Source organism: Podarcis liolepis (genome assembly GCF_965112155.1).
Source record: "Podarcis liolepis genome assembly, chromosome: 3".
In the NCBI taxonomy this organism is placed as follows: Eukaryota; Metazoa; Chordata; class Lepidosauria; order Squamata; family Lacertidae; genus Podarcis; species Podarcis liolepis.
Window position 1 is genome coordinate 59,418,359 of NC_139557.1, and position 26,382 is coordinate 59,444,740.

General features: G+C 41.3%; 1 protein-coding gene across 18 annotated transcripts in view; it reads right to left on the bottom strand.

Moving 5' to 3' along the window:
• PTPRK (protein tyrosine phosphatase receptor type K) overlaps positions 1-26,382 on the bottom strand; it is a 330,112-nt gene that overhangs the window by 197,836 nt on the left and 105,894 nt on the right. For all 18 annotated transcript variants that reach the window (XM_083497982.1, XM_083497980.1, XM_083497977.1 and 15 more), the window contains exon 3: positions 12,862-13,133. In XM_083497982.1, coding sequence (XP_083354108.1) covers positions 12,862-13,133 — 272 coding nt within the window. The remainder of the gene's footprint in view (positions 1-12,861; positions 13,134-26,382) is intronic.

The window sequence follows — 26,382 nt, forward strand, 5'->3', positions numbered from 1 at the left end:
CATATTAACAATTCAATTAACTTGAAGTATACTTTTGTAATTTACAAGAATTTAAATTAAAAACAGTACAACTTGGTATTTGGCGAAACTCAGGAATAAATTAAGTCAAGCTCTTTTGGCAGGCCATTTCCTCATGCCTTGCAAAAAAACAAAACCTGGAGGAAAAAAACAATTCATTGCCAGTTAGCAAATCATGGCACACTACTGCTTAGCAACACATTATTAGAAACCAAACAAGACACCCAATAAATACATATTTTTAAAAGCTTTACTGAATCAGTGATTTGGTGGGATTGAAATATAAAAGGTCCTGTATTTTCAAAGGAAGGGTGCTATTTAATCTTCAGAAGTCAAAGCGAGCTGGAGTGTGTGTGTGTGTGTGTGTGTGTGTGTGTGTGACAAACCTGGCATTTGATCCCACTAGCAATATACCTGGATTATCACTCCTATGTTTTCTAGTCTTGGAATTACTTCTCAGAATGCCTCTCTATAGCTGTCACTACCTCCAGTGAGCCATTCATGTCTGCCAGCTTGAATTACAGATCAGATTCCTGATCACCAGCACAGTTTTTTTATTATTAATAAAAATATTTATACACTGCCCCTCATGAAAGAATCTAGGTGGTACACAAGAACATGTGCAAGTACAATAAAGCATATAATGCCACAAAACAATACAAAATAGCCATTGATATGAATGGCTCATCTTGAAAAAGTTAAAAAAGTTAAAATGAAACTTTAGTGCCAGGTTATTGGCTCGGCACATAAAACTTTTCACCACTCAGAGAGGTGGGATGACTACACAAAGAGGATCCTTAGCCCTGTGTGAATGGGCTTGCTACCATGGAGCCAAATACAACTGCAAATCAGCACATAATACTCAAGTTCCTAACTCTCATGCTACAATTTGTGTCTCTGCTCTGAACTTACCCTTGCCACATATTCAATCTTAATTTATAGATCTTTTATTTCATGTATTTTGGTCATATGGAGGTGGTGTGTGTACGTTTTTTAAAAAGAGATCAATAGCCATTTTGAAAGTTGCTATAATTTCTCCATGGGATATATTTTTTCTAATGACTAATGTACCTTTTCTGCAAACAACAACATCCGCTCCCAGCAATTATTTGTATTATGACATAGAATTTCCCAAAGGCAAAATTATTTGTATGCTACACAAGTCGTTGTCCCCCATTCCTATCCCCCCGCTTACTAATATATAGAACCTTGGTATATTTGCTACTTCACACACAAAAGACTAGAAGTGACAAGATACAGAAAAAAGAAGTTTTACTATACTTTTAATGATGATTTGGAGAAATTTGTGGATCAAGCCATGATTAGCTGTCTAGGCGGCATCAGTGACTTTACTGCCTAAGTCAAAAGGGAAGGCGAGATTTAGAAGCTATTTTCTGATACGGGTGACAAGCTGAATAGCTGGAAATTCCTGGTAAGATCTCAACTGGATGGTGATAAATTTTTTGGTCTGGGCTTTCAGCCCACATCTTATTTACAGTTTACTGCTGTAGAACTAGAGTGGGGTGGGGGAGAGGAATACTTTCAAAAAGAAAAAAAAACCAATGAAGTCTACAATCCCTCAACTTTAAAGTCTATTATTTGAGAAGTTTTCTCAGTCTTCTACAAAGGAAAAAAGAGGAATATATATATATAAAGAGACAAAGGGTGGGAATCACCTAATTAGTCCCACTAGGGGAAGCCCACAGAAAGCCTTCTGGTCGTGCAACCCCCATGTCCCCCAAACTGGGAGTAGCAGATTACCAGGCTGTAGCCAAGCATCATGAAACTTTCCCCATCTAGTGCCCTCCAAATGGCTTGGATTACAACTCCCATCAATCCCAGTCAGCAAGGCCAATGTTCAGGGATGATAAGAGCTGTAGTCCAACAACCTCTGAATGATGCCATACTGGAGAAGGCTATGCTACAGCATGACAAAATAAGGCTATCCTCACAATAAGCCGAACCCAAAGTAGCTGCAGGGAAAGGATTAAGATGGCATTTATCACCTCCCTGGTTCAGCCAGCTGCCCCCTCCCTAATAGTTTTTATCAGCCAAGAGGGGCAAGGGTCCAGAGTGCAAGCGGCTGCCCTGACCAATCCAAGCACTTTGTCCACATTCTTGAGCCTTACTCATTTATCTGGAACATCACAGAAAAGCTTGTGGTTCTCTGGAGTGAGACAATGTGGCCACAGTCTCACTTCTAGGAGACCTTGCGCTTGAAAGGTCATGGTTAGTTCTGTGCTAACAGCTCTGTGAGCCTTTATTCGTTTGAATAAAAGTGCCATATAGTTGTATTTCCTTGTTATAAAGATATATTTACTCTTGAAACCAACTGTATACAATTATTTTGAGGTGGGTGTCTCAGCACTATTGTATCATAATTCCAAAAAGCCAATAAAAGACTGGTTTTCAATAAAGCTGTTAGGTTATTGACTTGCTTCCTGAACTCGAACAGAATTACAAACATCTGACATATGCACCATGCCCCCAAACAAAAATAAGATGTTGCTAACCCTTCACATAATGATGCATTATACTTCATTGTGTGTGTGATTAAACAGCTCACACCTTTAAAGTCTTTTTCATGCACCTGATGAAACAGTCTGTTATCCATAAAATGTCATGACATAAAGATCCAGTTAAGGCCAGATGGAGTTGCAGTTCTTCCCCTGTGGTGTGATCTCCAGCTGCTTGAGAATGTCAGCAAATGAAATGACCCATGAGTAGGGCCAACTGCAAGGTTACTGTCTATCCTCAAAGAGAAAGGACAGTGATTGGGTTAGAGAAAATCACGCTTTCATGCTCACGTTGTGCTGTGGGATCACACCCTAGAAAAGCACCCTTGGAGCACATCTATGAAGGGTTTCATCTAAGGAGCCTCAGCCCTTCTGATCTTTTAAATCCATCTCAGGTTGAAGTTGGCTATGTCGACAGAATCAAAATAAATGATTCCAATATGACAATAAGGAGCAAAACAGATTGGGGGGGGGCACTGTGCATCTGGTGATACGATTGCTCCTTGTATCTTTTCTAAAGAGGCAGCAAGCAACACAGCTTGCGCTTGACCTGTTAGGACTGTTTGATTTCAGGACACAGCTGCAGGTAATTAACTGGCCTGTGAGAGCTGCTCGAATGAATGAGTGCACCCAGAGAGAAACCTGGAAGCTGCTCACATCTGAGCAGCAGGGTAATTAGTTACACAGTTAGGGATGCGCCCAAAGACCTTTAATGGGTCAGGCAAATCCTGCCACACTGCAGCAACTTTGTACATCCCTTGGCAATATTCCTCAAGGACACAGAGAAGAAATGGATAACTTGGAGCCCACCAAGCCTTGATTTAGCGCCAGAGGAAGATAGAAGGACAGTGTACAGTCCGAGGGTGCCAGTGATGTGTTTGCTGCTCTTCAGCCTATTGCTCTTCAAACTTGCCCTACTTTGGTTATAGATAGCTATCAGAAATTAATCAATTCCATCTTAACAATTGGGAAGTTAAAGGACCATCAATGTTAGAAACTGAGATGTGAAAGCTAGGAGTTAAATGGCACCTTAAGCCTAGGTTATGGGCACTACAATGGAATGTCTAGGCGCGCTTTTCAAAATAACAAGAATGCAAAACTGGAAATGAATAAACTGCAGCTAAAATATTAGGTTCATTTTTCACATGGTTTAGTCCTTCCCCTGCCCATCCCGCTAATATTCTTAAGAAGGTCTCTTCTCTAGTCTTCAGAGAGTAGCTGGAAAAGGTCCTCCTTTCCTTCCAATCTGCAGTTTTAATCTGAAATCTTAGGCACAGCACTCACCCAGAGCTCAGAAACTGCTCCTGCTAATGAAATTCCTTGCCACAAAATGTGCCCCAGTTTCAAACACTGAGGACCATGTGGTTCATGGGTTTTTAAAGGATTATGCGGTTGAGACTATTGAAAAAGTAGACCCAGCTGATCCTTGCAGTTTACAGAACACTATCAAATTGTGCCATATCAGGGTTATGTAACAGAGTAGAAAAGTAACAGTTCCATTCCTGAATAGTTTTAGAGCTATATACACCCCAATCAACAGCTTTAAAATCATAAGCTATAGTTATATTAAATGGCAGTCACATTTGCATGGCATTCTTATATATATGATTTTTAGCATTCATTCTGTATATTTCTGAATCTAAAGCTACCACTTTCCAATACTCAGGAACAAAAAAATGTGGGAAGCACTACAATATTGTCTGAAAGCACCTGGGGAAAACCAAGAAGGACAGACTAAACCACTATCTGATAGCACCCATAGAAAACATTACTGTGATCTAATATGTGTGGGATAACCAGCCTCATACAACTAACATGCTTAAGTTTAATTAATGCACTAAAGAATTAATAGCATAGAGTGAACTATCCTGCTGGGCTTAGCTCATGTTGGGAGGAAATGGTAATCAAGCCTATTGTTTAACCTCCAGCCTACCTGAGAAGCTCAGTGTGTAAAGAGGTTTGAACTGGTCGCTCCAGCTCAGACCTCATGGCTCTCACAAGCCAATCTTCAGGTCCTATACTAATAATTTAACATCTTTCACCACATTGTAACTAAGACAAGTTTTACTGTACTGCCTGTGCAACTTTTTTCTGAATGAAGTATGAAAAAGCACATGAATCTGACCTTTGAACAATTTGTAAGTAAACCATTTTAAACTTACCAAATAAGTGGTCTTTTTGTAGGCTAGATGAAGAGGGAAACATTGGGTCTTCTCTGAGTTAGTCTTAGTTGGATGCTTTCCATTAATAAACAATTTCTTCTTTAGTGTGAATTCAATTGTCTTTGATTGTCTTTAGTATGAATTCAATTGTCTTTGATTACACACACACTTTTTTTTCTAACTACCCAAGGTCAATATAATTGCAAACAGTCCTCTGAATATTGCAAATGAAACAAAAAATTTTAGTGGACAAGCTTTCTTCTTAGTGTTTGAACTTTTCCTTAAATAGCAGTGTAACATTATCTTAAAAGGATAAAAATCAGACTAGCCTCCTTTGGACAACCTCAATTGCAAAACTAATAGTTCTTGTTATCATTTCAGATAATTATATGCTTTCAAGTGTTCTGCTGCAGTCCCAGAACTGATACATCGCCTTCCACAAAGAGCAAGCATCAGGCTAACTGTATGTGCCATATTTTTGTGTCACATTTTCCCCCTTCATTTTTTCCATTTACAGAGCCAACATTTTTGTGTAGCCCCCAAACGATGAAAATCCATATATGGAAGTAGCCTTTCCAATAACACAGAAAATGTTTTACGAGCAGTATTTATCTGTGTTCCCAATTTGCGGTACGGCAGTCAGAGATGTTGGAATCATGTCACAATAACCAGAAAACTGGAGCGATGCAATGCATGCCATTCTCTTGAGCAGTCAATTGCAAAATCAGGGCATTCACTAAAGTGTTGAGGCATATGTTTCGGGCAATTTAAATACACAGCAGTACAAAATGATGCCGTTCCTGACCTTAATAGTCAGCACGATCACTAACAGTTTGTTCTATGAATGAGAGGCACCTTTGCTTATGGATGGACCCCCTTTGATGAATGGAAAACTCCTACCATTTACGGAAACAAAAACTTTGTAACATAGGAAACTGCTTCCTACTATTATCCTGAGTCAGACGACTGGCCCATCTAGTGCAGGACTGCCTATGCTGACTGGCAGTGTGGGTCCAGGATTTCCAACAAGTGTGTCTCCTGGTCCTATCTGCATCCATGGCTGATGCTCTACTACACACCTATGGCCCTCCCCACTAGATCAAACCTATTGTTTTGGAATCGGTACATTTTCTAGTCCCTATCACATATTTCAATTGGAGTAGGCAATGTACAGGAACAATATGTAATCTGCATCTCCCCCTGCCTAGAGCAAATAAGAATATTTCAGTTAGGAAATATTGCTCCTGCATCCCCCAGCAGCTCTTCCTCCCATAGCTGTGTTGCCTTTTTGGGGAGGGGGGAATGACTTTAGGGGAAATTTGATCATAGATCGCCTGATGTTATGATGCAGTTCAAAACAAACTATTTGTCTTCAGATGCAAAAATGGGAAAATCTCAAGTAGCTGCAGTCTTTTATAGCAGGGAGGACCTTTGTTGACCCAAAGGCCATATTCCCTAGGTTGCAACTTTCTGCGGGCATGGCCAGAGTGGACTCTTACTTTCGTACAGTAGGCTACATTCCAGGCAATGTAAAAGTCAAATATTTCTACATCTCCCCCCCCCCCAACATATACACTCTCCATCCCGACAAGCAAGAGGCATTGCCCTAGTTCAAGGACACATTGCAGCCCCGCAAAAGCACTTGAAGGTGAGGATCAGGGTCGGTGAAGGGTGTGGCCTGGAGAGAGAGGTGTTGCCAACTGAGGAAGTGGCATGGCTTGGGGAGAATTCCAGGGCTGCATTTAGGTATGTGGACTGATTCCCCACCTATGTGGACTGATTCCCCACCCCCCTGTTTAATTGGAAAAGAGAGCACAACCTGAGCTCATGGCTGACTATTGCAGTTTCACAAAGCACTGCTCCATTCTACATCATAACTAAACGGTGAATTGCTTTGAGGTGTCAGAGGATGTAGCACAATATATCAACACATGAAAGTTGGTTGTTTTTTTTTAATGAACAAACAGGAATTTGTCACTGAAAATCATAATCTTCTCCACAATCAAGCACATTCTCTCATTATTAATATTTGCTTATCTCTAGCCACTCCACATTGGAATGCTAAACGTGTCAAAACTTTTTTGTTTATTGATCCTTCCAAATGGATAAAATCCCTCATGGAAGAAGTTCAAGAAAAGGTGACCTTATGAATGAAGGCCCCTCTGTTCAGAGCCACCTCATTTGCAAAAGCAAAGGGAGGACTACAAAACAGCATGGACTCAATATGCTGCAGATGGGTTATTTTCGAAAAGGGGCCAAAAGAGACCAAATGATTGACAAGGAACTTGGAAATAAAACCACTTGTGTTGCATTTTGAAAAGAAAGACACTGCCTGGTAGTTGCTGTGCAAATCTTCCAGAGGCAATGAAGTACTTATTAAAAGATCTTTGGAGAAAATGTAAGGCCATTCTCTCCCCATTTCTGACCTCAATATAAATATATGGATTGGGGACAGGGAATTCCTTGAGAGCATTTATTATTATATTTAGCATTTATATAGCACTTTGAAATGTCTCTTAAAAGTGTTTCAAATCCAGTACTTTGCTTTACAACTTCCCTGTAAAGCAGGTTAGCATTATCTTTCATATTCTGAAGATGGGGAGCCAAGGGTGGTATCAAACTGACACATCCCATTGCTGCAAGGATTTTTTCTTGTGGAGTGGAACTTCCCCCCCAACTTTCCCTGTACCCTTCAAATTTGTACCAGGAAGCCTCAGGTCAGATATGGGAATACATAGTGGAGGAAAAGGAAATCCTTAGGCAGGCAGGAGACTTACTTAGCACTACTTTGGATACAACCCCAAGGCTAATAAGGCATGTGATTTATTTAAGGCTACCCAGTGTGTTCGTGGCAGAAGTGAAATTGACATTGGGGACTTTCTCTGATTCTTAGTTTAGTTCCTTGGCACTAAACCTGAGTCTGGACCTCCAAAGAAGACAAGGATCCAGTTGACAAGGGTCTGGGCTGCAAGTAGAGATTGATGAATGTGTCAACTTCAGTTTCTCTAAGTGTCTCATTTTTCGAATCTTAAGTCCAAGTTTTCCACATCAGTTTGCATTTGGGGGTGTTGTTTTTTCATTTTTTGCTCATGAAAAATAGCTGGCACTTTGGTGCACGCTGATTCTACTACACACATTTTTGCAATCAGTTTTGCCTAGTGAAACACGTTTTACATGCTTTGTTTCATCTTAGGGCTAGAGAACAGCTTTTTAAAAATTGGAGAAGTGTAAATATGTGTGTGTGTGTGTGTGTGTGTGTGTGTGTGTGTGTGTGTGTATTCCATTAAGAATGGAGTGAAACAAGATACTACTATGGGAGTAGACGTAGTTTATGACATTGTTTGAGACCAAAAATCATCAAAGTGACAATGGTGTTGTTGAAGTTTTATAAACTCACTAATGAGTTTGCTGGAATCAAGTTACATTGGCACTCAAGTCCAATCAACTCTTTCCCCCTCCCTGAGAATAATTCACAGTGCAGGCCTTAACCTATAAAACAGTGAATTGGTTGCTTCAATATATCAAACAGACAACCCTTTTGCTATCTAGCATTGCTCTCGCTTTTAACATCTACCAAGCATATTCTCCTGACTGCACTATGTGTAAGCTGAAGCCTACTGATGAGAGAGGTGAGTCAAAGAGTTGCTATGGAACTTAAGCCTTTTTCAGCACCTTATTTTATTCATTTATTTCATAAGAGTCGTATACCACTTGATTGTTTAAAAACAACAGCAAGCCTGAAAAACAAACAAACCTCAAAGTGGTTTACATATTCTTCAAATGCTACATGAATTTCTCACACCTGACTTGTACAGACTTGGTGGTGAGATTAAACAGTGTGGAGACATTTTAATCAGTTATCATTTGTGTTGGTTTTTTACATTTTGATTAATGTTCTAGTCCACCCCACCCCACCCGTGCGCCATAACACCACTCCCAAGTCCTCAGGGTAGAGTACTAGTATTGCTGCCATGGTTCCTCCATTCAGCCAGGAAATCCTTAGGCAGCAGCACTAAAACAGCACAATAGAAACCCAATTCAACCAAGGAAGGTGGTGGAGGAGGAGAATCATATAAACTGAGCACACAATTTAACTTTTACAGAGATCTTCATGCCGCTCCACCATCATCATGCTATTTCAGCACCAAGGTTTCCTCCCTCTCTCAGAACACTAGAGCTCAAGGACTGCCAACGAAGCTGAATGGTAGAGGATTCAGGACAGACAGACAGACAGACAGAAGAAAGTACTGCTTCATGCAACACATGGTTAAACTATGGAACTTGCTCCCACTGCAGGCAGTGGTGGCCACCAGCCTAGATGGTTTAAAAAGAGGATTAGACAAATTCATGGAGAATCAGGCTATTGATACACAGTTAATCTACAGGATTTGCTCCCACAGGAAGCATTGATGGTCACCAACTTGGATGGCTTTAGAGGGGGAATTTGAAAAAATTAAGGACAAAAAGGCGATCAATGGCTACCTATTAGCCATGATGCCTTATGGTCTGTCTCTATGGTTGGAGCCAGTATGCTTCTGAATTCCAGGGGCTGGAAACTGCAGAGAGGAGAGCAGATCAGATCCTGCATCCATCAAGCATCTGGTTGGCTACTGTGAGACCAGGATGCTGGACTCGACAGACCACTGGCCTGATCTTATGTTTAGTTCTCGAGCTGAACAGATGGACTAAAGCCCCATCTAAATAAACTGGCATGCCTGACACTGGACAATACCTCTGTTCTTTTTTACGAAGAGAGACCTGACCCTCATCTGATAGCTGAGAATCTGTGGTGCTAATAAATTAAAGAAAGATTAAATCTAGCTGCCTTATTCGTCTCTCAACACTACACAGGCTGCCACCTCACACTCTGAGTCATCTGCTTCCAAGGACAGGCGTACCAAACTCCACTATGCCCAAGTGGGGCAGCAAATTCCCAGAACTCACTTCAATCTTTCCCAGCAGGATCAATGCCTATTAAGTGATGCTGATAAAAGCAAACACTGCCAGATGATTACAAGGCATTCACATATGTGCCAGTTTCAAAGCAATTATTTCCAAGTGCGCGAGCACACACACACACACACAAATAAAATTAAAATGTTTTCCTCTTTCCCCCCCTCCTGGCAGTCACACACCAGCTACAAGTTAAACATTCTATTACTTGAGTTAATCATTCAGAGGAACATTCAGAGGGAAATGACAGCATAACCTTGGTGGTAGTCACAATCTCACATCCTACCTGCTTGCATAGGGGTCTTGGCTTACCTGTGCAATTATATACCTTCCTTGGGATTAATTTAAAGGATAGTATGCATGCACATATTTGTATGTGTGCTTTATTTACCCAAGGCTCTCTAACATGGAACATGTATGTGTGACTTGGGCCTGTGTTACGCATTACAGCACAGCTCTTGAAAAGCAAATTCATGGCTGTCAATCCCATCTTAAAATGCGTGTGGCATTCAGCTAGTGTTTGCTAAACTCTCTACAGGGGCGAACATGCAGCCAGCAGAGTTACTGAACTGGAGCATTGTCACAGAGAATTGCAGCTGAACAAAGGAGACATTCATGCCATGCTCTTTAGTTGTAACGCAACATTAAAACTAGGATTGTGGGGGGGGGAAACGTGCACACAGAAATCAGTGCTTTTTAAGCAGCTGTGTTGCCCTCATGCCCTTAAAGGAAGCCCTTACAAAAGGAAACACACACACAAAAAAGGCTCAGTGTTCAAAGACAGAGAAAACAATTCACACTGACGGGCTCTCTCCACTCATGAAATTGTACAAGATTATACAGCTTCCAACTACACTCCATTAGATGGCATTTAGAATGAGATACAACTGACTATAATAGAGAGCTTGTGTAAACAAGAGCTTCCAACCTCCTCCTCTTTTGATGGGGAGAAATGGAGGAGATTTAATTTTCCCTTAGTATTCACTTTGCTGTATGTGTTTAAACAAAGCCTCAAATGGCAAGGGATAGAGGAAGGAGAGCTCTTGTGTAGCACAGCTTCCTTCAGGGTCCCTTCCAACTCTACAGTTCCATGATGCTGTTTATTAAATATCTATATCACCCTCCACCCGAGGATCACAGGATAGTTTACAATATAGAAACAATATAGAAACAATATAGAAATATAGAAGTACAAAGCATAGTAACTGACAAAAACAATGGGACTAGGATCAGCATAGCATTTGCAAGATCCAGCGACCTTTCACTTCCCCAACATGGGATAAAACCTATAACAGTCTTAGGGCTGGTATAGTTCTCTTCACTCCTGTTAAACGAATGGGAGGGGGGGAGTGAAAAATGAGGAGGGGGAATGTGCCCCACCACCTTCTGGCCTAGCAATCAAAGTCCAGCAGGGTGTAGCAAGGGTTTATTTCATATATTTGTATTTATAAAAGACTACAGTGGTGCCTCGCAAGACGAAAAGAATCCGTTCTGTGATTCTCTTCGTCTAGCGTTTTTTTCGTCTTGCGAAGCAAGCCCATTGACGGATTAGCGGATTAGCGCTATTAGCGGCTTTTAGTGGCTTATCGGATCAGCTGATAAGCGGCTTAGCGGCTTAGAAAAAGGGAGGGGAGGAAAAAAAACCCGCAGGAACTCGCAAGACATTTTCGTCTTGCGAAGCAAGCCCATAGGAGATTCGTTTTGCGAAGCACCTCCAAAACGGAAAACTCTTTCGTCTAGCGAGTTTTCCATCTTGCGAGGCATTCGTCTTGCGGGGCACCACTGTATTAGCAGTGCTTTTTCTCAGGAAAAAAATGTTTAGGGGTACTCTCATTTTGACTCAAGAAAATCACCATTTTATAGTTCAAATCTATAAAAATATAAACAGTAAATGGACTGTTGTAAAAGTACAAAGATTCACAAAATGTTTAGGGGTATGCATACCCCTGTGTCCCCCCAGACAACAACTACACTGACTATTAGTATAACATCTGGGTGACTAAGAACTTCCATCCTCGCATGTCTCTACTTGAGAACACTTTTACTTATCATGAACTGTATTGTTTCCTATCCACGGCTCCTTCCTACTACTTAACATGGCACCAAGAACACACCATGTAGAAATGCAAAGCACTTTAAGAAGACGGGATCCCAGGAGCTTTACATGAATGAAATGAAAATGTTAATTCATATAGTTCAAGGGTCCTGCGAATTTCACAAGGGGGAAAACTGTGAGACAGATATTCACATATAGACACTGTGTGTGTGCGTGTACACACATGCACACAGAAAGATAAACACACTCATCTACAAGAAACAGCTGGAAGAGGGGGAAATATCTCCTATTCTGTCCTCTTCCCTGCCTCTCTGATCTCAAATGTCCCCTCTTCAAAATAGAAAGGAGGCTATCTGTCTCCTGTTATACACCTTTGTGGGGCAGTAGTTAGAGTGCTGGACTGGGACCTAGAAAACCTGGGTTCAAACCCACATTTAGCCATTAAGCTTACCAAGTAGCCTAGGGTCAGCACCATCCCTGTTTAACTTACTGCACAGAGTTGTTGCAAGGATAAAATGGAGGGTGGAACCATGTGTGTGAGAGAGAGGGGGGAGGGGGGGACAGAGTTGTAATGTGGGTGTCAGCTGTTATTGGAATTCAGTTTGTGTTCTCTTGGCACTGAATGTTTCTGCAGTGTAGCATACTCAGATTCCTGATCATAATAATAGCAGAAGAGAACAAAGAGACGGGTGGCTTATAAGATTACGATGGAGAAGGCCACTCTGGCCACAGTGTTGGAAGAAAGACACAGAAAATCTGTTGTGTCTGTGTAGAGTAGCAACACCGGGTGAAATAGGAGAAGGGATAGTTAAGGCACGGTATCACAGATTCCTTACATGAAGAGGCTGGGTGCTTAAAATTAGATGCACCAGAATGCTGCCTACTAGGAAACCAGGTAAATAATAATTGGCCAGACACAACATGTCTGGGTATTGAGGAGCAAGGGAGCATCTTCTCAAAGCCAGCTCTCAGGCTGGGTGTGTGTTATGCTTCTAAAGTGCACTCTTCCCATTTCTCCTTTTCCTCCTCAATACAGAAGTGCAACATGTTTCAAGATACTGCCTTGCAGTTTTTCCACTTTGATGAAAGTCACAGTATAACCCCCTTTAGGAATTAGCAATCCTTCAAGCAGAAAGCAATTGTATTAAGGGTTTACCTGGTATTCATTGGGCCAAAAGGTGCTGACGGCCAGTTCTGCCCGTAGCCAGTCTTTGCCTGTGGAGCCGGTCACATTCCAAATGGGATTTGCCAGGGGGCCCTTGTTTACCCTAACCAATATGTTCAGCGTTCCAGGGCTCACCCCTTTCTTGCTGTACAAAAGGTAGCTGAAATCAACACAGTGTGTGTCATTCTCTTTCATAGTAGGAAGCTGGAGTCGAGCCTTCTCTCCGTGGCTGTGGTGTGAAGAATCCACTATCATGTACGACCCTAAGAAGAGGAGGAAGAAAAGAGGTAATGAAGTCCAGACATTCAGGGAAAGGAAGTGGTTCCTGCCTTCACAACGTTTGTGCACTTTTTGGTCATGCGCCATGATCTCTTGGCACAATTTACTACAAGTGGTTTCTATTCAGGCACCCCTAATGTTCACAAGGCCTTGCATTTGGGGCAATTAGGAGGAGGTGTCAAGGAAAAAGGAGGCCATGGCTTTGGTGGATAAAGAATTTAGCATTCTTCCTCCACAGAGCCTGATCAGATGCCATCAGCATCTGATAGCTGGAGTTCTCAAATTTACATCAGTGCATTTATATGGAAGTTTATATTAGTGATTTTATAATGGGAGAAAGGGGCTCATGAATAATCTCTTATATCATTCAGATAAGACTTCCCAAGATCCATAGGAGCAAAGGACTAGTTCATTGACAGCGCAGAAGTTCCCAGATTCAATCCTCAGGACTTCCTGGTAGGGCTGTAAGGGGCTCTTATCTAAAGCCCTGTCTAAACCCCAACCAGCATGGCCAATGGTCAGATGTTCAACTATGCTGACAGGCAGGCCTGTGAGTAAGTAACAGTTAGCCATCTTTGTCTTACTGGGGGAACTGGCCCTTCTTCATAAGCATGATGCCAAAAGAAATACAGCAAAGCTCAGTGTTTGGCTGTTTTGGCTTTTAAGAAAATGGTTTATAATAGATTACTGACACTTACACCTTTGAAACCATTTATCTACATTTATATGCAATGAGGCTATTCTGCATGCCAACTAGCTTTCTAGAGATCTTTATTAACTACTCTTGAAAATGCACTTGAGGTAATGGAGGATAGATTGCTGAAAGGTTATTGCTCAATGAAAATAAAAAATAGGTCAGTATGTGACAGAAAAATCAACATTTATTTTGTTTGTGTACAAACCTTTTAATTGCCTTTCCAAGCAATTCAGCATTGCTAAAGTTAGTGTTTAATAACACAGACAGTAATGCTTTGCAGATTCAAAAACACCTCTAAAAAGTTATTACTGACATGCAATTATATTTTACTTGTGCATCTATTGAAACAAAAAATATTTTTTGTAAAGAAAAAGCAGCTAAAGTTCAAGAGTCCAGTTTACATTTACATTTGATTAACTAGACAGTAACCACTGAAGTGATGCGTGTGGTTTGTTTTTTTTAAAAATGGGAAGACTACACTGGCTGCTAGCCAACTTATTATTTTTTTCAGTTTGCTTCTTAAATCTGGGAATAAACTGACACAAGTATATTTGCATTTATAATTATTGGCAGTTACGATCAGTGATGGATCAGAGAACTTTATTAGGAGTGTCTGGCATAATTTCTACAAGGTACATAGCACACGGACTATAATATTTTATGGACTCAGCAGTTGTATGGACATTGCTGTCCTCAAATGCTTATATTGTTGAGCAGAAAGAGGACAGCAGAGTGAGTCACATATGTTCAATGGGTCACACATTTCAGCCCAATCCCCACATACCTGTTCATTGGGAAGTGCCTGAACTCAGAGGCCCCGCAATTATTTATCATAGGTATCCTTCACCTAGGGTACTGAATCTATTAGATGGGAGATTCATTATGCAGATTTAGAAGGGGGGTTCATTATGCAGATTTTGGAGATCTCGCATGTTCAGGTGCACTTATACTGCAGGTGCACCTGAATTCAAATCCAGCATTTCACTGATGTATAGCTCAAAGGGCTTAGTACATGGAGTCAACATTTTTTTAAATTGTATTGTATGCAGTTATTCTATTGGATTCTATTGTTAATAGCCCTGAAATCTTTATATTAAGGGTGCTATATAATAACTTTTTTTTAACAATTTCACATTTATTCAATGAATCTATCAATCTGCTATGACTATTTTTGGGATCAGTTGACAGCCCAGGGAAGGGCCAGTGTTCCATGGTATGTTACATGAGTTGCGTGCAAAAATTCAATCCCTGACTCAAACAGCTCAGTTGGCTAGAACATGGTGCTGATAATGCCAAGGTTGCAGGTTTTGTCCCTGGACAACTACATATTCCTGCATTTCAGGGGGTTGGACTAGATAATCCTCAGGGTCCCTTCCATCTCTATGATTCTATTATTTCCAGGTAGGGATGGGAAAGACTTCATTCTGAGACCATGGAGAGCTGAGACCAATCAGTCTGGACCAAGATTGACCTTTGGTCTGGCTCAGTATAAGGCAACTTTTTAGGTTCTTTCCCCAGAATTTCCCAGTCAGTGTTGCAGCTATGATCTTTCATAGGAAAAGCAGGTCTGGCCACTGTCACACATGCTCTGATTGGGTTAACCTAATGTATGTGAGGCTGCCTGTGGAAATTTCAGCTTGTGGGAAATGTGGCAACCAGATCAACATCCAATATAGTTATATTTTTGATGGGGTGAAAATGCTATAGGACTAAAGTGGTACCTTGGGTTACAAACACTTCGGATTACAGACTCCACTAACCCAGAAGTAGTACCTCGGGTTAAGAACTTTACCTCAGGGTGAGAACAGAAATCATGCGGCGGCAGCAGGAGGCCCTATTAGCTAAAGTGGTACCTCAGGTTAAGAACGGTTTCAGGTTAAGAATGGACCTCTGGAACGAATTAAGTTCTTAACCAGAGGTACCACTGTAATAGCAGTATTCTGCTGCCATGTGCAAAGGCTTCCAGTAAGTTCCTGGTTGCAGTTTTTTAAACTACAAAACCCCGAATAGTTTGGAACTACCTCCTCCCGTATGATCCTGTTCATCTGCTGTGTTGAATATTGGAAGTTCTGCTATGTGTTCCACCATTTCAGAAGCAAAGTTGGCTGGAACCTCTGCAATTACAGCACCCAGTTTATGGAACTCCATTCCTAGAGAGGTGAAATTGGCACCATCTCTTTTAAGCTTCAGGTAAACAAAGACTTCTTTATGCCACCAAGCTCTCAAGGGAAAAATTGGCTGATAAGAAATATGAAACAGGTAAGCTGCTCTTTCAGAATCTTCTGCCCCATCCCTACCCTGAATGTATTTGCATCTCATCCAGACTTCAAAACTGGAAGTGAGCCCAAAAAGAGATTCAGGAATGTATTTGCATTGGACCACACCTTTGCCCAGATAGCATCTACCTTGGCCCTAAGGCAAGCAACAAGACCAAAGCAGGCAAGCAGCCCAGAATGAACAGAAGAACACACTCTAATTAGTCCAAAAGGAATTCTTAAAGGTTGGCCAGGGCTCCTATTTGTGACTATTGTAGAATTATTCTTCCTGCCAATATAAAGAAATTGGTATATTAAAAAGGATTTCTACTAAAAACATTGCAACGGTAAAATTGAATATCTTTTAAAAAGTTATAAAAATGGTTATACAGTCATACCTCGGGTTGAAGTTGCTTCAGGTTGAGCGCTTTCGGGTTGCACTCTGCGGTGACCTGGAAGTAACGGAACATGTTACTTCCGGGTTTTGCCGCTCGCACATGCACAGTCAAAATGACATCACGCGCATGCGCGGAAGTGGCAAATCGCAACTCGTAGGCGCGGGTTGCGTTCACTTCAGGATGTGAACGGGGCTCCGGAACAGATCCCATTCATATCCAGAGGTACCACTGTAGCATCAAAGATTGTGCTTTGTTCATTTCTCTCTATTCTGGCTTCTTTAAAAAAACAAAACAAAACAAAGCAAAACAAAACAAAACAAAACACCTCACCCGCTTACAAAACTAAATTAGTAGGAAAAACAGTCCTACCACCTGCATGTTAGTATTATTATGCCCTTCAAAAATAAAATCACTGCACCAAAAGGACTGCCCTTTTAAGTTTCGTTTGATAGCACTGTGTTAGCCCCAAACAACTAGTCGTACCTTGGAGTTGAACACCTTTTTTGTTGAACAAATCAGCTCCCGAACACCGCAAACCCAGAAGTGAGTGTTCCAGTTTGCAAACGTTTTTCGGAAGCCGAACGTCCAATGCGACTTTCATGGCCTCTGACTGGCTGCAGGAGCTGCAGCCAATTGGAAGCCGCGCCTTGGTTTTTGAACCATTTTGGGAGTCAAATGAGAACCAAGGTACAAGTGTATTTTGAATGCTTTTCTTAGCTATGAATCACAGCTACCAGGGCAAGAAATGGCCACTATATAGTTGATAAGAAAGAGAAGTGACAGTCACATTTGTGCATCACAACCATGGCTTACTGTGAACAATCAATAGGCTAGTGCATGTTGCTGAATCACTCCCATTTCACTGCTTCCTACGTTGAGCTGGGAGCAACAAACCACCAAACTTAGCTAAGCATGACTTGTAATGCAACACTAAGCCCAGATGCTAAGCCCAGGTTTGTTCACAACTCAGGCCTCGAAAGCTGACATCAGCAGCAGATGTTGACATAAACCTGGAGACTACCCCTGCAGGTTAATTCTCTGATTTCTCATACATCATTGTACAAAGATAAAAGCTCTATTGATTATTCTGGCCACTTTTCCCTCTGGCCAGTAGCACAGTGTCGAAGGGGGTCATAGGGGTGGTGGCCCCAGGTGCAAAGTTGTTAGGGGTGCAAAATTTCAACACCCAGTGTTGCCGCAATACAGCTGTACTGGCATAAGTGGTCCCTTAGGCTGAGAAAGGTCCCCATCCCTCTTGTAGGTGGTGCTATAGATTGCAAGAGCCACTTCAAAGGAAGCAAAACCACAGCAATTAGTTCAGCAAAATCCTTCCCCTCTCTTAGAAAGCCGGAAGGGCTGGTGTCACACATTGCATGGTGGGTCACCTCCTTCCGAGTGGCCTTGCTATCTGCTTTGCCAAGAGAAGAGAAGAGAAGAGAAGAGAAGAGAAGAGAAGAGAAGAGAAGAGAAGACAAGACAAGACAAGACAAGACAAGACAAGACAAGACAAGACAAGACAAGAGAGAAAAATGAAGTGGATACATCTATAGGGAAGCTTTTTACGGTTTTATGTTGTTTTTATATGCTAGAAGAGTGGCTGGGGCAATCCTTTCAGATGGGTGGGGTACAAAATAATAATAATAATAATAATAATAATAATAATAATAATAATAATAATAAAAATAATAAGCTGGCCCACTTCTGCAATCCCAGGGTTGGGTGAGGCAGGGAAGGGTGTGTGTGTGTGTGTGTGTGTGTGTGCGCGCGCACACACACACAACCTTAACAACCCAAATAAGTTTGAGAATAGCAGCTTTATTATGTTCAGCCAGAGCCCTAAAGATGGCAGTTAGCAAGCTGATATAATGAAAGGGAGAAAAAAGATTGCATCAACAACTCTCAACAAAGGCCTAACCAGGCTATATTCTTCAGCAATCTCAGACATGCCCATTATTTTGTGAAATATAAATTAATAAATAGAACCAGAGGTGCAGAGGCCCAATGGAACAGTTACGCTGTAGAGTTTGGGTTATTATACAGCTTTGCCTGGCAGGGGGAAAAATAAGTACCTTGAGATGCTAAAAAGAATGAAACTTTCTCACAGCTAATAAAACACATTTATTTCTCTCAGTATACTTGGTAGCTATTACATCCTTCAATTGTGAATTCATAAAGAAACCTGAGTGAAATAAAAGTAATGCAGTTACATGGAAAATGTATGCTTTATTTTGGAAGCGTCGAAAAGCATTCCCCATCGGTGCCATGTTGAACACTGAGTTTGGAACAATGAGCAGATACTTATTTACAACGTTTTGAATCCTGGTTCCTGCATCTAGTGTGTCACTAGCTATCAACTGGCAAGCAAAAACAAAATTCCAACCTCCTAGTCTTGGCAGATGCAAAGGGAGCAGAGATTGCCATTGCAGTTGCAAAACTGCTATGTCCTCTCGTTGGAGGTGCAAAATCAGACAGTGATGCAGGACCAAACCAAGATGCCTCTTACTCTCTGCGGCTGTGAAGAGGGGAGCAGGGATAGTTGCTGTGCTGCTTACATGCCCAGATGGGGTTCCTCCTTGACCTCACACGAAGGCGCAGTGCAAGGCCAGGGACAAGGGGAGAAAAATTGTCTTAGCAACCACAAGTTTTGCCTTGGCTATCAAGGCCAGCCAACCCGTAGCTGTGGACCCTGGGTGACAACAATGATTTTGTTGAACCTTGGGTGCATTCAGACTTGGGGATTATGGCATCAGGGTTCCTCATTACAGTGGTACCTCTGGTTAAGTACTTAATTCGTTCTGGAGGTCGGTTCTTAACCGGAAACCGTTCTTAACCTGAAACACCACTTTAGCTAATGGGGCCTCCCACTGCAGCTGCACAATTTCTGTTCTCATCCTGAAGCAAAGTTCTTAACCAGAGATAATATTTCTGGGTTAGCAGAGTCTGTAACCTGAAGCGTATGTAACCCAAGGTACCACAGTATAATGCCAGGACTCCTTTCTTGGTTTCTATCATTCATTTTACACTGCAGAACCTGTTGTGTTATACAACTGTGGCTTTTTGATCAATATACCACCTTGTCACACGAAATTTACATGGCAGGAAAGAACCATGTTTGCCACCTTGAGTTCTTTAAAGGAAATGGGGAATATAAATGTAATAGAGTAAAGCCAAAATCACATATAATTAAAACACCTTAGGTTCAATGGTGGGTGGGATTGCCAGTCAGTTTTCCTGGAATCTGCCACATGCATAAAGCTGAATGTGCACAAGTTAACTACAGTGGTACCACGGTTTAAGAACAGCCCTGTTTACAAACTATTCAGTTTACGAAGTCCGCAAAACCGGAAGTAGTGTCCCGTTTTGCGAACTTTACCTTGGTCTATGAATGGAAGTCAAATGGTGGAAGGGCACCGGCGGTGGGAGGCCTCATTAGGGAAAGAAAGCCTCGGTTTAAGAATGGCTTCAGTTTAAGAACGGACTTCCGGAATGGATTAAGTTCATAAACTGAGGTAACACTGTACACTTAAGTTATGGGCTTACTATGATAATAAAATCACAAGGAAGAAACCAACAAGACATGCATTCATGAATAAGTTAATGAATGAACTAACAGGACTAACCATCAGTTCATAAACTTCTGGGAAATGGCTAGTGTAAACAGAATTTGAAGCCAAAATCATGCTTGATGAGAAGATGGCAAACACTTGCAGTTTTCTATGACTAAACTAAAATGAGATCATACCAACAATTGGTCTAGCCCCGTAACCTGACTGACATAACCTGCACCATAAACTAATGAAGCACTAATGAAGCTTGCAAATTGGCATGTGAAGCTTCCATTTTGACATGATTATACTGCAGGTCAGACCACCAATCAGCCTAGCTCTACCACCTGTCTCTGGCATGACCTGTGCCATAAACTGTAGGGCACTAATGAAGTACTTAAATTACTCACCAAGGCATAGGTACTTTCCAACTTAGACCTCATAGTCTAGACAATAATACAGGGTCCTGGCTATGATTATATGCATATGGTCAGCAGGGGAAAAGAACCCTTTAATTACTGGCTGCCCTGTTTGCTCTTGATTCATGACCCCCTTTATTTATTACGTTTTCAGTGATCGAGTAGTTAGTGACTAATTACTTGATGTATGCTCTTGACAAGCTCCACTAATTAAAGAGAACACCACAGGTGTCTTGCCGAAGCTAACGATCTTACCATAAGCCAGTCTGCAATCAAGTGAGCTAAAGAGTTATGGTCCAATTCTCAAAGAAACCCAATGCCCTCAAATCAAATCAAATCACTCTGCATGGTCATGGCCTTTCCTGCATGCCAACAACCTGAAAGAAGTTGCTTTTGAAACCTCAGGACTGACTATCCTTCATTTCACATCACAGGCTCTCTCCTAAAAAGGGTCTTAATATCTTTTTTCATTTGTAGGCAATGCCCACAGCTTGTTCATGGTGACAAAAGCAGCAGCAAAATTGTGGTTTCTTGAGCTCCCTTCAATAAAATTAGGCAGATGTGTTGCTCTGTGTTATTTTAATATCTGCAAGTTAAGCTAGGCAATAAATGAATATTACAATGCTGCTTATTAAGTACCCAGCTATTATTTAACATCACTAAATAAGGCCCATTTAAAGACAAGAAAAGGGGGAAGGGAACCATTTTGAGAAACTTCCATGTTTCTAGTTGCATTCAAGATTTTACCCAGGGCACTACTTACAGATCATTTGCAGGAGCAAAACGCCACTGATACCCAAGGGTTAAAGAACTGAAGCTTTCAGGAAATAGGATTTGTTTTCTTATTTCCACCATAATTATATCATTAACTGGATGGTAATGAATTTTATCCTGCCAACCTAGCAGTTCAAAAGCACGTCAAAGTGCAAGTAGATAAATAGGTACTGCTCCGGCGGGAAGGTAAATGGCGTTTCCATGCACTGCTCTGGTTCGCCAGAAGCAGCTTAGTCATGCTGGCCACATGACCCGGAAGCTGTACGCCGGCTCCCTCGGCCAATAAAGCGAGATGAGCACCGCAACCCCAGAGTCAGTCACGACTGGACCTAATGGTGAGGGGTCCCTTTACCTTTACCTAATGAGTTTTATTTCATATGATATGACACTTATTTAGTGGCACTGGTAAAAAAAAGTGTGGTAAATTTTTGCTTTCCAGGTTCAGAACACAATGCACTGAATAAATCAACCTTTTTTTAATTTATGAGATAAATATAGTTTGTGTATATTAAACTGTACTCCCAGGTGCAAGCCAAAGTTATATATACTTATATGACCTCGGGGTCATAATGGCTAACTGAATAAAGGTTCTGAGCTAGCATGCAGCACCCATGCAAAAGGTGAATTCCATGTTAAAAGCTGCATAGACCTCCCTTTGATCAATTAGTGTATCAATCTTTTTAAATAAGAAAAATAGGGATCATTAGGAAAGGGACTGAAAATAAACTGGCAATATAATAATGCCATTATAGATTGGTGCAACTGCACTTGGGGTGCTGTGTAGAGGTCTGATCACCTCAACTCAAAAAGGGTATTGTAGAGCTAGAAAAGGTCTAGAAAAGGACAGCCAAAGTGATCAAGGATTGAAGTGTAACTCCCCTAATGAGGAACGGTTTACTGTGCACCATTTGGAGACTTTTCAGTTAACAAAAAACGGTGAGTAATGGGGCACTTGACAGAAGTGTAAAATTATGCATGGTATGAAGAAAGCAGATAGAAGGACGCTATCTCTCTTTGGTCTGATTCAGCAGTGCGGCTCTTATTTTGCATTTTAATGGTAGCCTATGCAACAGCTCATTACAACAGTGTGTCTCAGTTTTCATCAAAAGCAGCAGTGATAGCGGCCCAAACTAATTTGCTGTGCCTGGACTGACCACAATTGAGGTTCAGAGCCTAGTGAAAACTGTATTAATGTGGAAGATTCCTGAGCAAATGCAAAAATAATTCACTTTATCTTATGTTGGGAGAATTAGCTGAGTGACGTTTAAAACAATTACAATCTTTTGTCTTTCATGAGATTCTTTCGTCATGGATGTTTAGTCATGGATGTCCATACCAAAAGGAATCTTGCATAACAGTGTTTGGAAATACTGGTTGCTGGACTGCTCTTTTAAGCAATAGAAATGTCTCCAAACCAAAATGTAGCTTTGGTTACAATTATTGCCCAAGAGAGAAAATATGTATCTCTGTTTCAAGCCTTATCAAGCTGGGGTGACAAAGGGAATCATACCTGTGTCTGAATTAGACATGTCTCCATCTCTGCTTACAATCAGTACTGTAAAATGCTTGTTAAGAAGGGGGGGAGGGGGACCCAGAGAAATGATATTGGAGGCTGTGAAATGACCCACTATTATGATTAAAAAGCACCTGCATTCTTTAGCTTCGACTAGAAATGGAATAGTGTTGTTCAAAAGCTGGATATTTCATATGAGAATGAGCTGGCTGAGCAAAATGGGAATTTAGCAAGATAAGCTACAGTAGGCATCCAAATTCATTTGATATTCACCTCCTTAAAATGATCAAGTAAAAAAATGTGAGACTCATTCATCTAGGCAGAGATTTTCATGTTCATTTGGCTTTCCGTGCCCCCTTCAAATTCCAAGCAAGATTGGTTAAAGACTGATTTGAAAAGCTAACTGTTATCAAGGGGGAAATGCTTTAAGAAGCCATGACTTACAAGGAGAATCTTGAACAGGGTCTGAACCCCCCCACCCCACCCCCTTCCCTCCCTTGCATGCCACACACTGTTTGGCGTTAAGCTTTTATTTGCTGACAGGCTACTGTGTTTTAAATAAAAAACTCAGAAGTTTTTTAAAAAAGTGCAAGCGCTGCATATTAAAATAGTGGTTTAAACAGAATACAGAATGTGCTGTAACCAAGACCGCTGAGCTTTTTCAGCACTGCACTGTCGTGTCCTGTCTCACAAATCATGCCTCCCTCTTAAATGAATAATTCCAGAGGCACTACAAAGGTTTTTAAGGCACATTTTGAGGGCACTGGAGATTCTGACTCTAGAGGGGCCAGGCTGTAAGCTTGTTTTTCTAGGTCATGTCAGTGGGGCAGGGTGTCTAGATTTATGATCACTCTTTGAACTGTTGAGAGGTAAGACTTGGGACTAGGCGGGATGTAGTATAATTATGCATTATTCAGTTTATTTGTTGGGTTTTTGAAAAAACCCACAAAAAATCTAGTTATATTATTGGGGAGAAAGGGTTGAAGAGGGCCAGATCTTTCCTTTAAAACCCCTGAACAAATGCATATATTTCTTGTATATCCATATGCTTTATTTTAATACATTATCCTATAAGAACCTGCTTTGGAGAGGAAAACGCTTTTCATTTAAAAGTCTTCTGATGGCCAGCAGTGAACCAACCTTTTGGGAAGCAGGCCACAAAGAAAGTGTATTGTCTGGGGGCATTCTTTGCCTACTCACGTAACATTATCGGCTATATTTGACATAGATACGGAACCTACCATTCCCTGATTTAAAAACTGATTGTCCCACACTTGTTTCCTTTGGTATTAATATTGCTCTGTATGTTTTACTTTTATGTACCTGAAACTGTACACGGGTGGCGCTGTGGACTAAACCACTGAGCCTAGGACTTGCCAATTGGAAGGCTGGCCGTTTGAATCCCCATGACGGGGTGAGCTCCCGTTGCTCGGTCCCAGCTCCTGTCAACCTAGCAGTTCAAAAGCATGTCAAAGTGCAAGTAGATAAATAGGTACCGGGAAGGTAAACGGTGTTTCTGTGAGCTGCTCTGGTTTCGCCAGAAGCAGCTTAGTCATGCTGGCAACATGACCCAGAAAAACTGTCTGCGGACAAACGCCAGCTCCCTCGGCCAGTAAAGCGAGATGAGCGCCGCAAGCCCAGAGTCATTCGCGACTGGACTTAGCTGTCAGGGGTCCTTTAACTTTACCTTTTTACCTTAAACTTAATGACAATAATAAAAGTTATTCAAAAAAGAAAGAAAAGAATACACCACTCTTAACACACACTACGTTGGATGTGCAGATACAACTGTGCCCAGGGAATACATCCCTTCTGGAGGGTAGCAGAACCTGCAGTTTCTGTTACAGAGAGCTTGTCAGTAGCAAGGAAAGCACACTGTAAAGAAAGGAACCTTTTCTCCCTCCTTTGGTAAAGGATACTGAGGGGGAAGAAACTAGAGCAGACTTTTTCATGGTAGGGAATGCTGGAAAGAAGAGGTGAGGAACTTGTAGCGTTCTGGATGTCATTGGGCTATTGGCCATGTTGGACGGGGCTAATGGGAGTTGCAATCCAACATCAACTGGAAGGTCTCAAGTTACCCACCTCTATAAGAAAAGAAAATGGTGAGCATATTTTGAAAGGTACTGATGAGGGTCTGACCTGCATGGGAGCTTTGCTTTTTACCCTGCAACCACTTCCCATATTCTACATGCACAGAAATAGACTATCCAGGAAATGGCACTTCTCTCATGATCAGGTACAAATTCCTCTACTAAATAACAGAAAACAAATTATTGTTCTGAATTCAATGTCTCACTTTTCTGATTCTTCCTTCAGTACAAGCATTTATCCTTGTCAGGTAGAACAATCCTCCCTCCCCATCCCTGTGTGCTGTTCTGGGGGTTATGCTCCCCCTTCAGAGAGGATTTGGAGAAGGTGCAGGATCGCACAGGGAGAGGAGAGTAGGGGGAAAGTGAGGTAGAAGACCCTTCAGCAGGCTTCTGCTAGCATGCCAAATTAGTTGAATTTGGGCCATAAATTTGTATTTGGGGAAAAATATTTGAAGGTGGAGTATGTTTAGAAAGAAGACTAAGTGTGGGGGAGGAGTTTCAGAACCATTGCTTTAATCGTAAGACTTGTCAAATATTAGATTAGGTTCATTATCCGAGGCAAATCTAAGATCAGAAAAATCAAAAGAAAGCCATTTAATAAGTTGTTTAACATGCAACACTAAACCATGGTTTAAGGCTACAAGCATGAGCCATAACAAGCCTGAATAAAGCCTTGGGCTCACACACTTCCTCCTCCCCCTATATAGATGGAAGAAATATTTCTGAAACATTTATTTAAATGTTTAAAGAATCCTGACTTGTGAACCAGAGATTGAGATAGAATTTAGACCACAATGTCCCTAACAGAAGAGCCTTCCTCAAACTGTTAGCCTCCAGATGTTTTGGACTACAACTCTCATCGACCCCAGCCATTGAAAGAGGCAGCAGTGGAACACAAAAAAACCATTAATCTCAAAATGGTAAGTTAGTTCGTATTAGACGGAATAGATACCCTGCTCTTAGCAGCTCTTCGCTGTTGCCTTGCAGCAATACATTGGTATGAGGGTTGTAAATAAAGTGTTAAATAAAACAAGAATCTCCTGAAGCTGCTTATTGTGAGCTGTTGCTACATGCCTCTCAGTTTCCCCATTTGTTCCAACTTTTCACCAGATGAAAACATTACTTTTTGTCAAATTTGACAATGATCCCTTCAAAGGAAGCCCAGTTGCTTTTAGTGCATCTTTGGTGGTGTGAAGCGCCAAGTGGACTGCTAGTTACTTGGTGGGCATTGCCCCTCAAAAAGGTTTTTAAGGCAAAAACATTGGAAACCTCCCTCTAGGATTAGGAGGAAAGAGTATATGCTGTAATGAAAGGTTCTATAGATGAATTATTTGCTCTTGCTCTCTCTCTCTATTTGGCATCACAGTAATTGATTTGGACAAGTAACGTTTGGATAAAACCGGGAGATTGTGTCCTTACTTAAAATACAGCTTTACAAAGTGAAATCAATGACTGGCTCTAAGACTTTAAAACCGTGCGGAATTTTGTAAGATCTTCCTTGCCCACAAGTTCAGTTAGAAATAATTGGTTATAGTATCACTA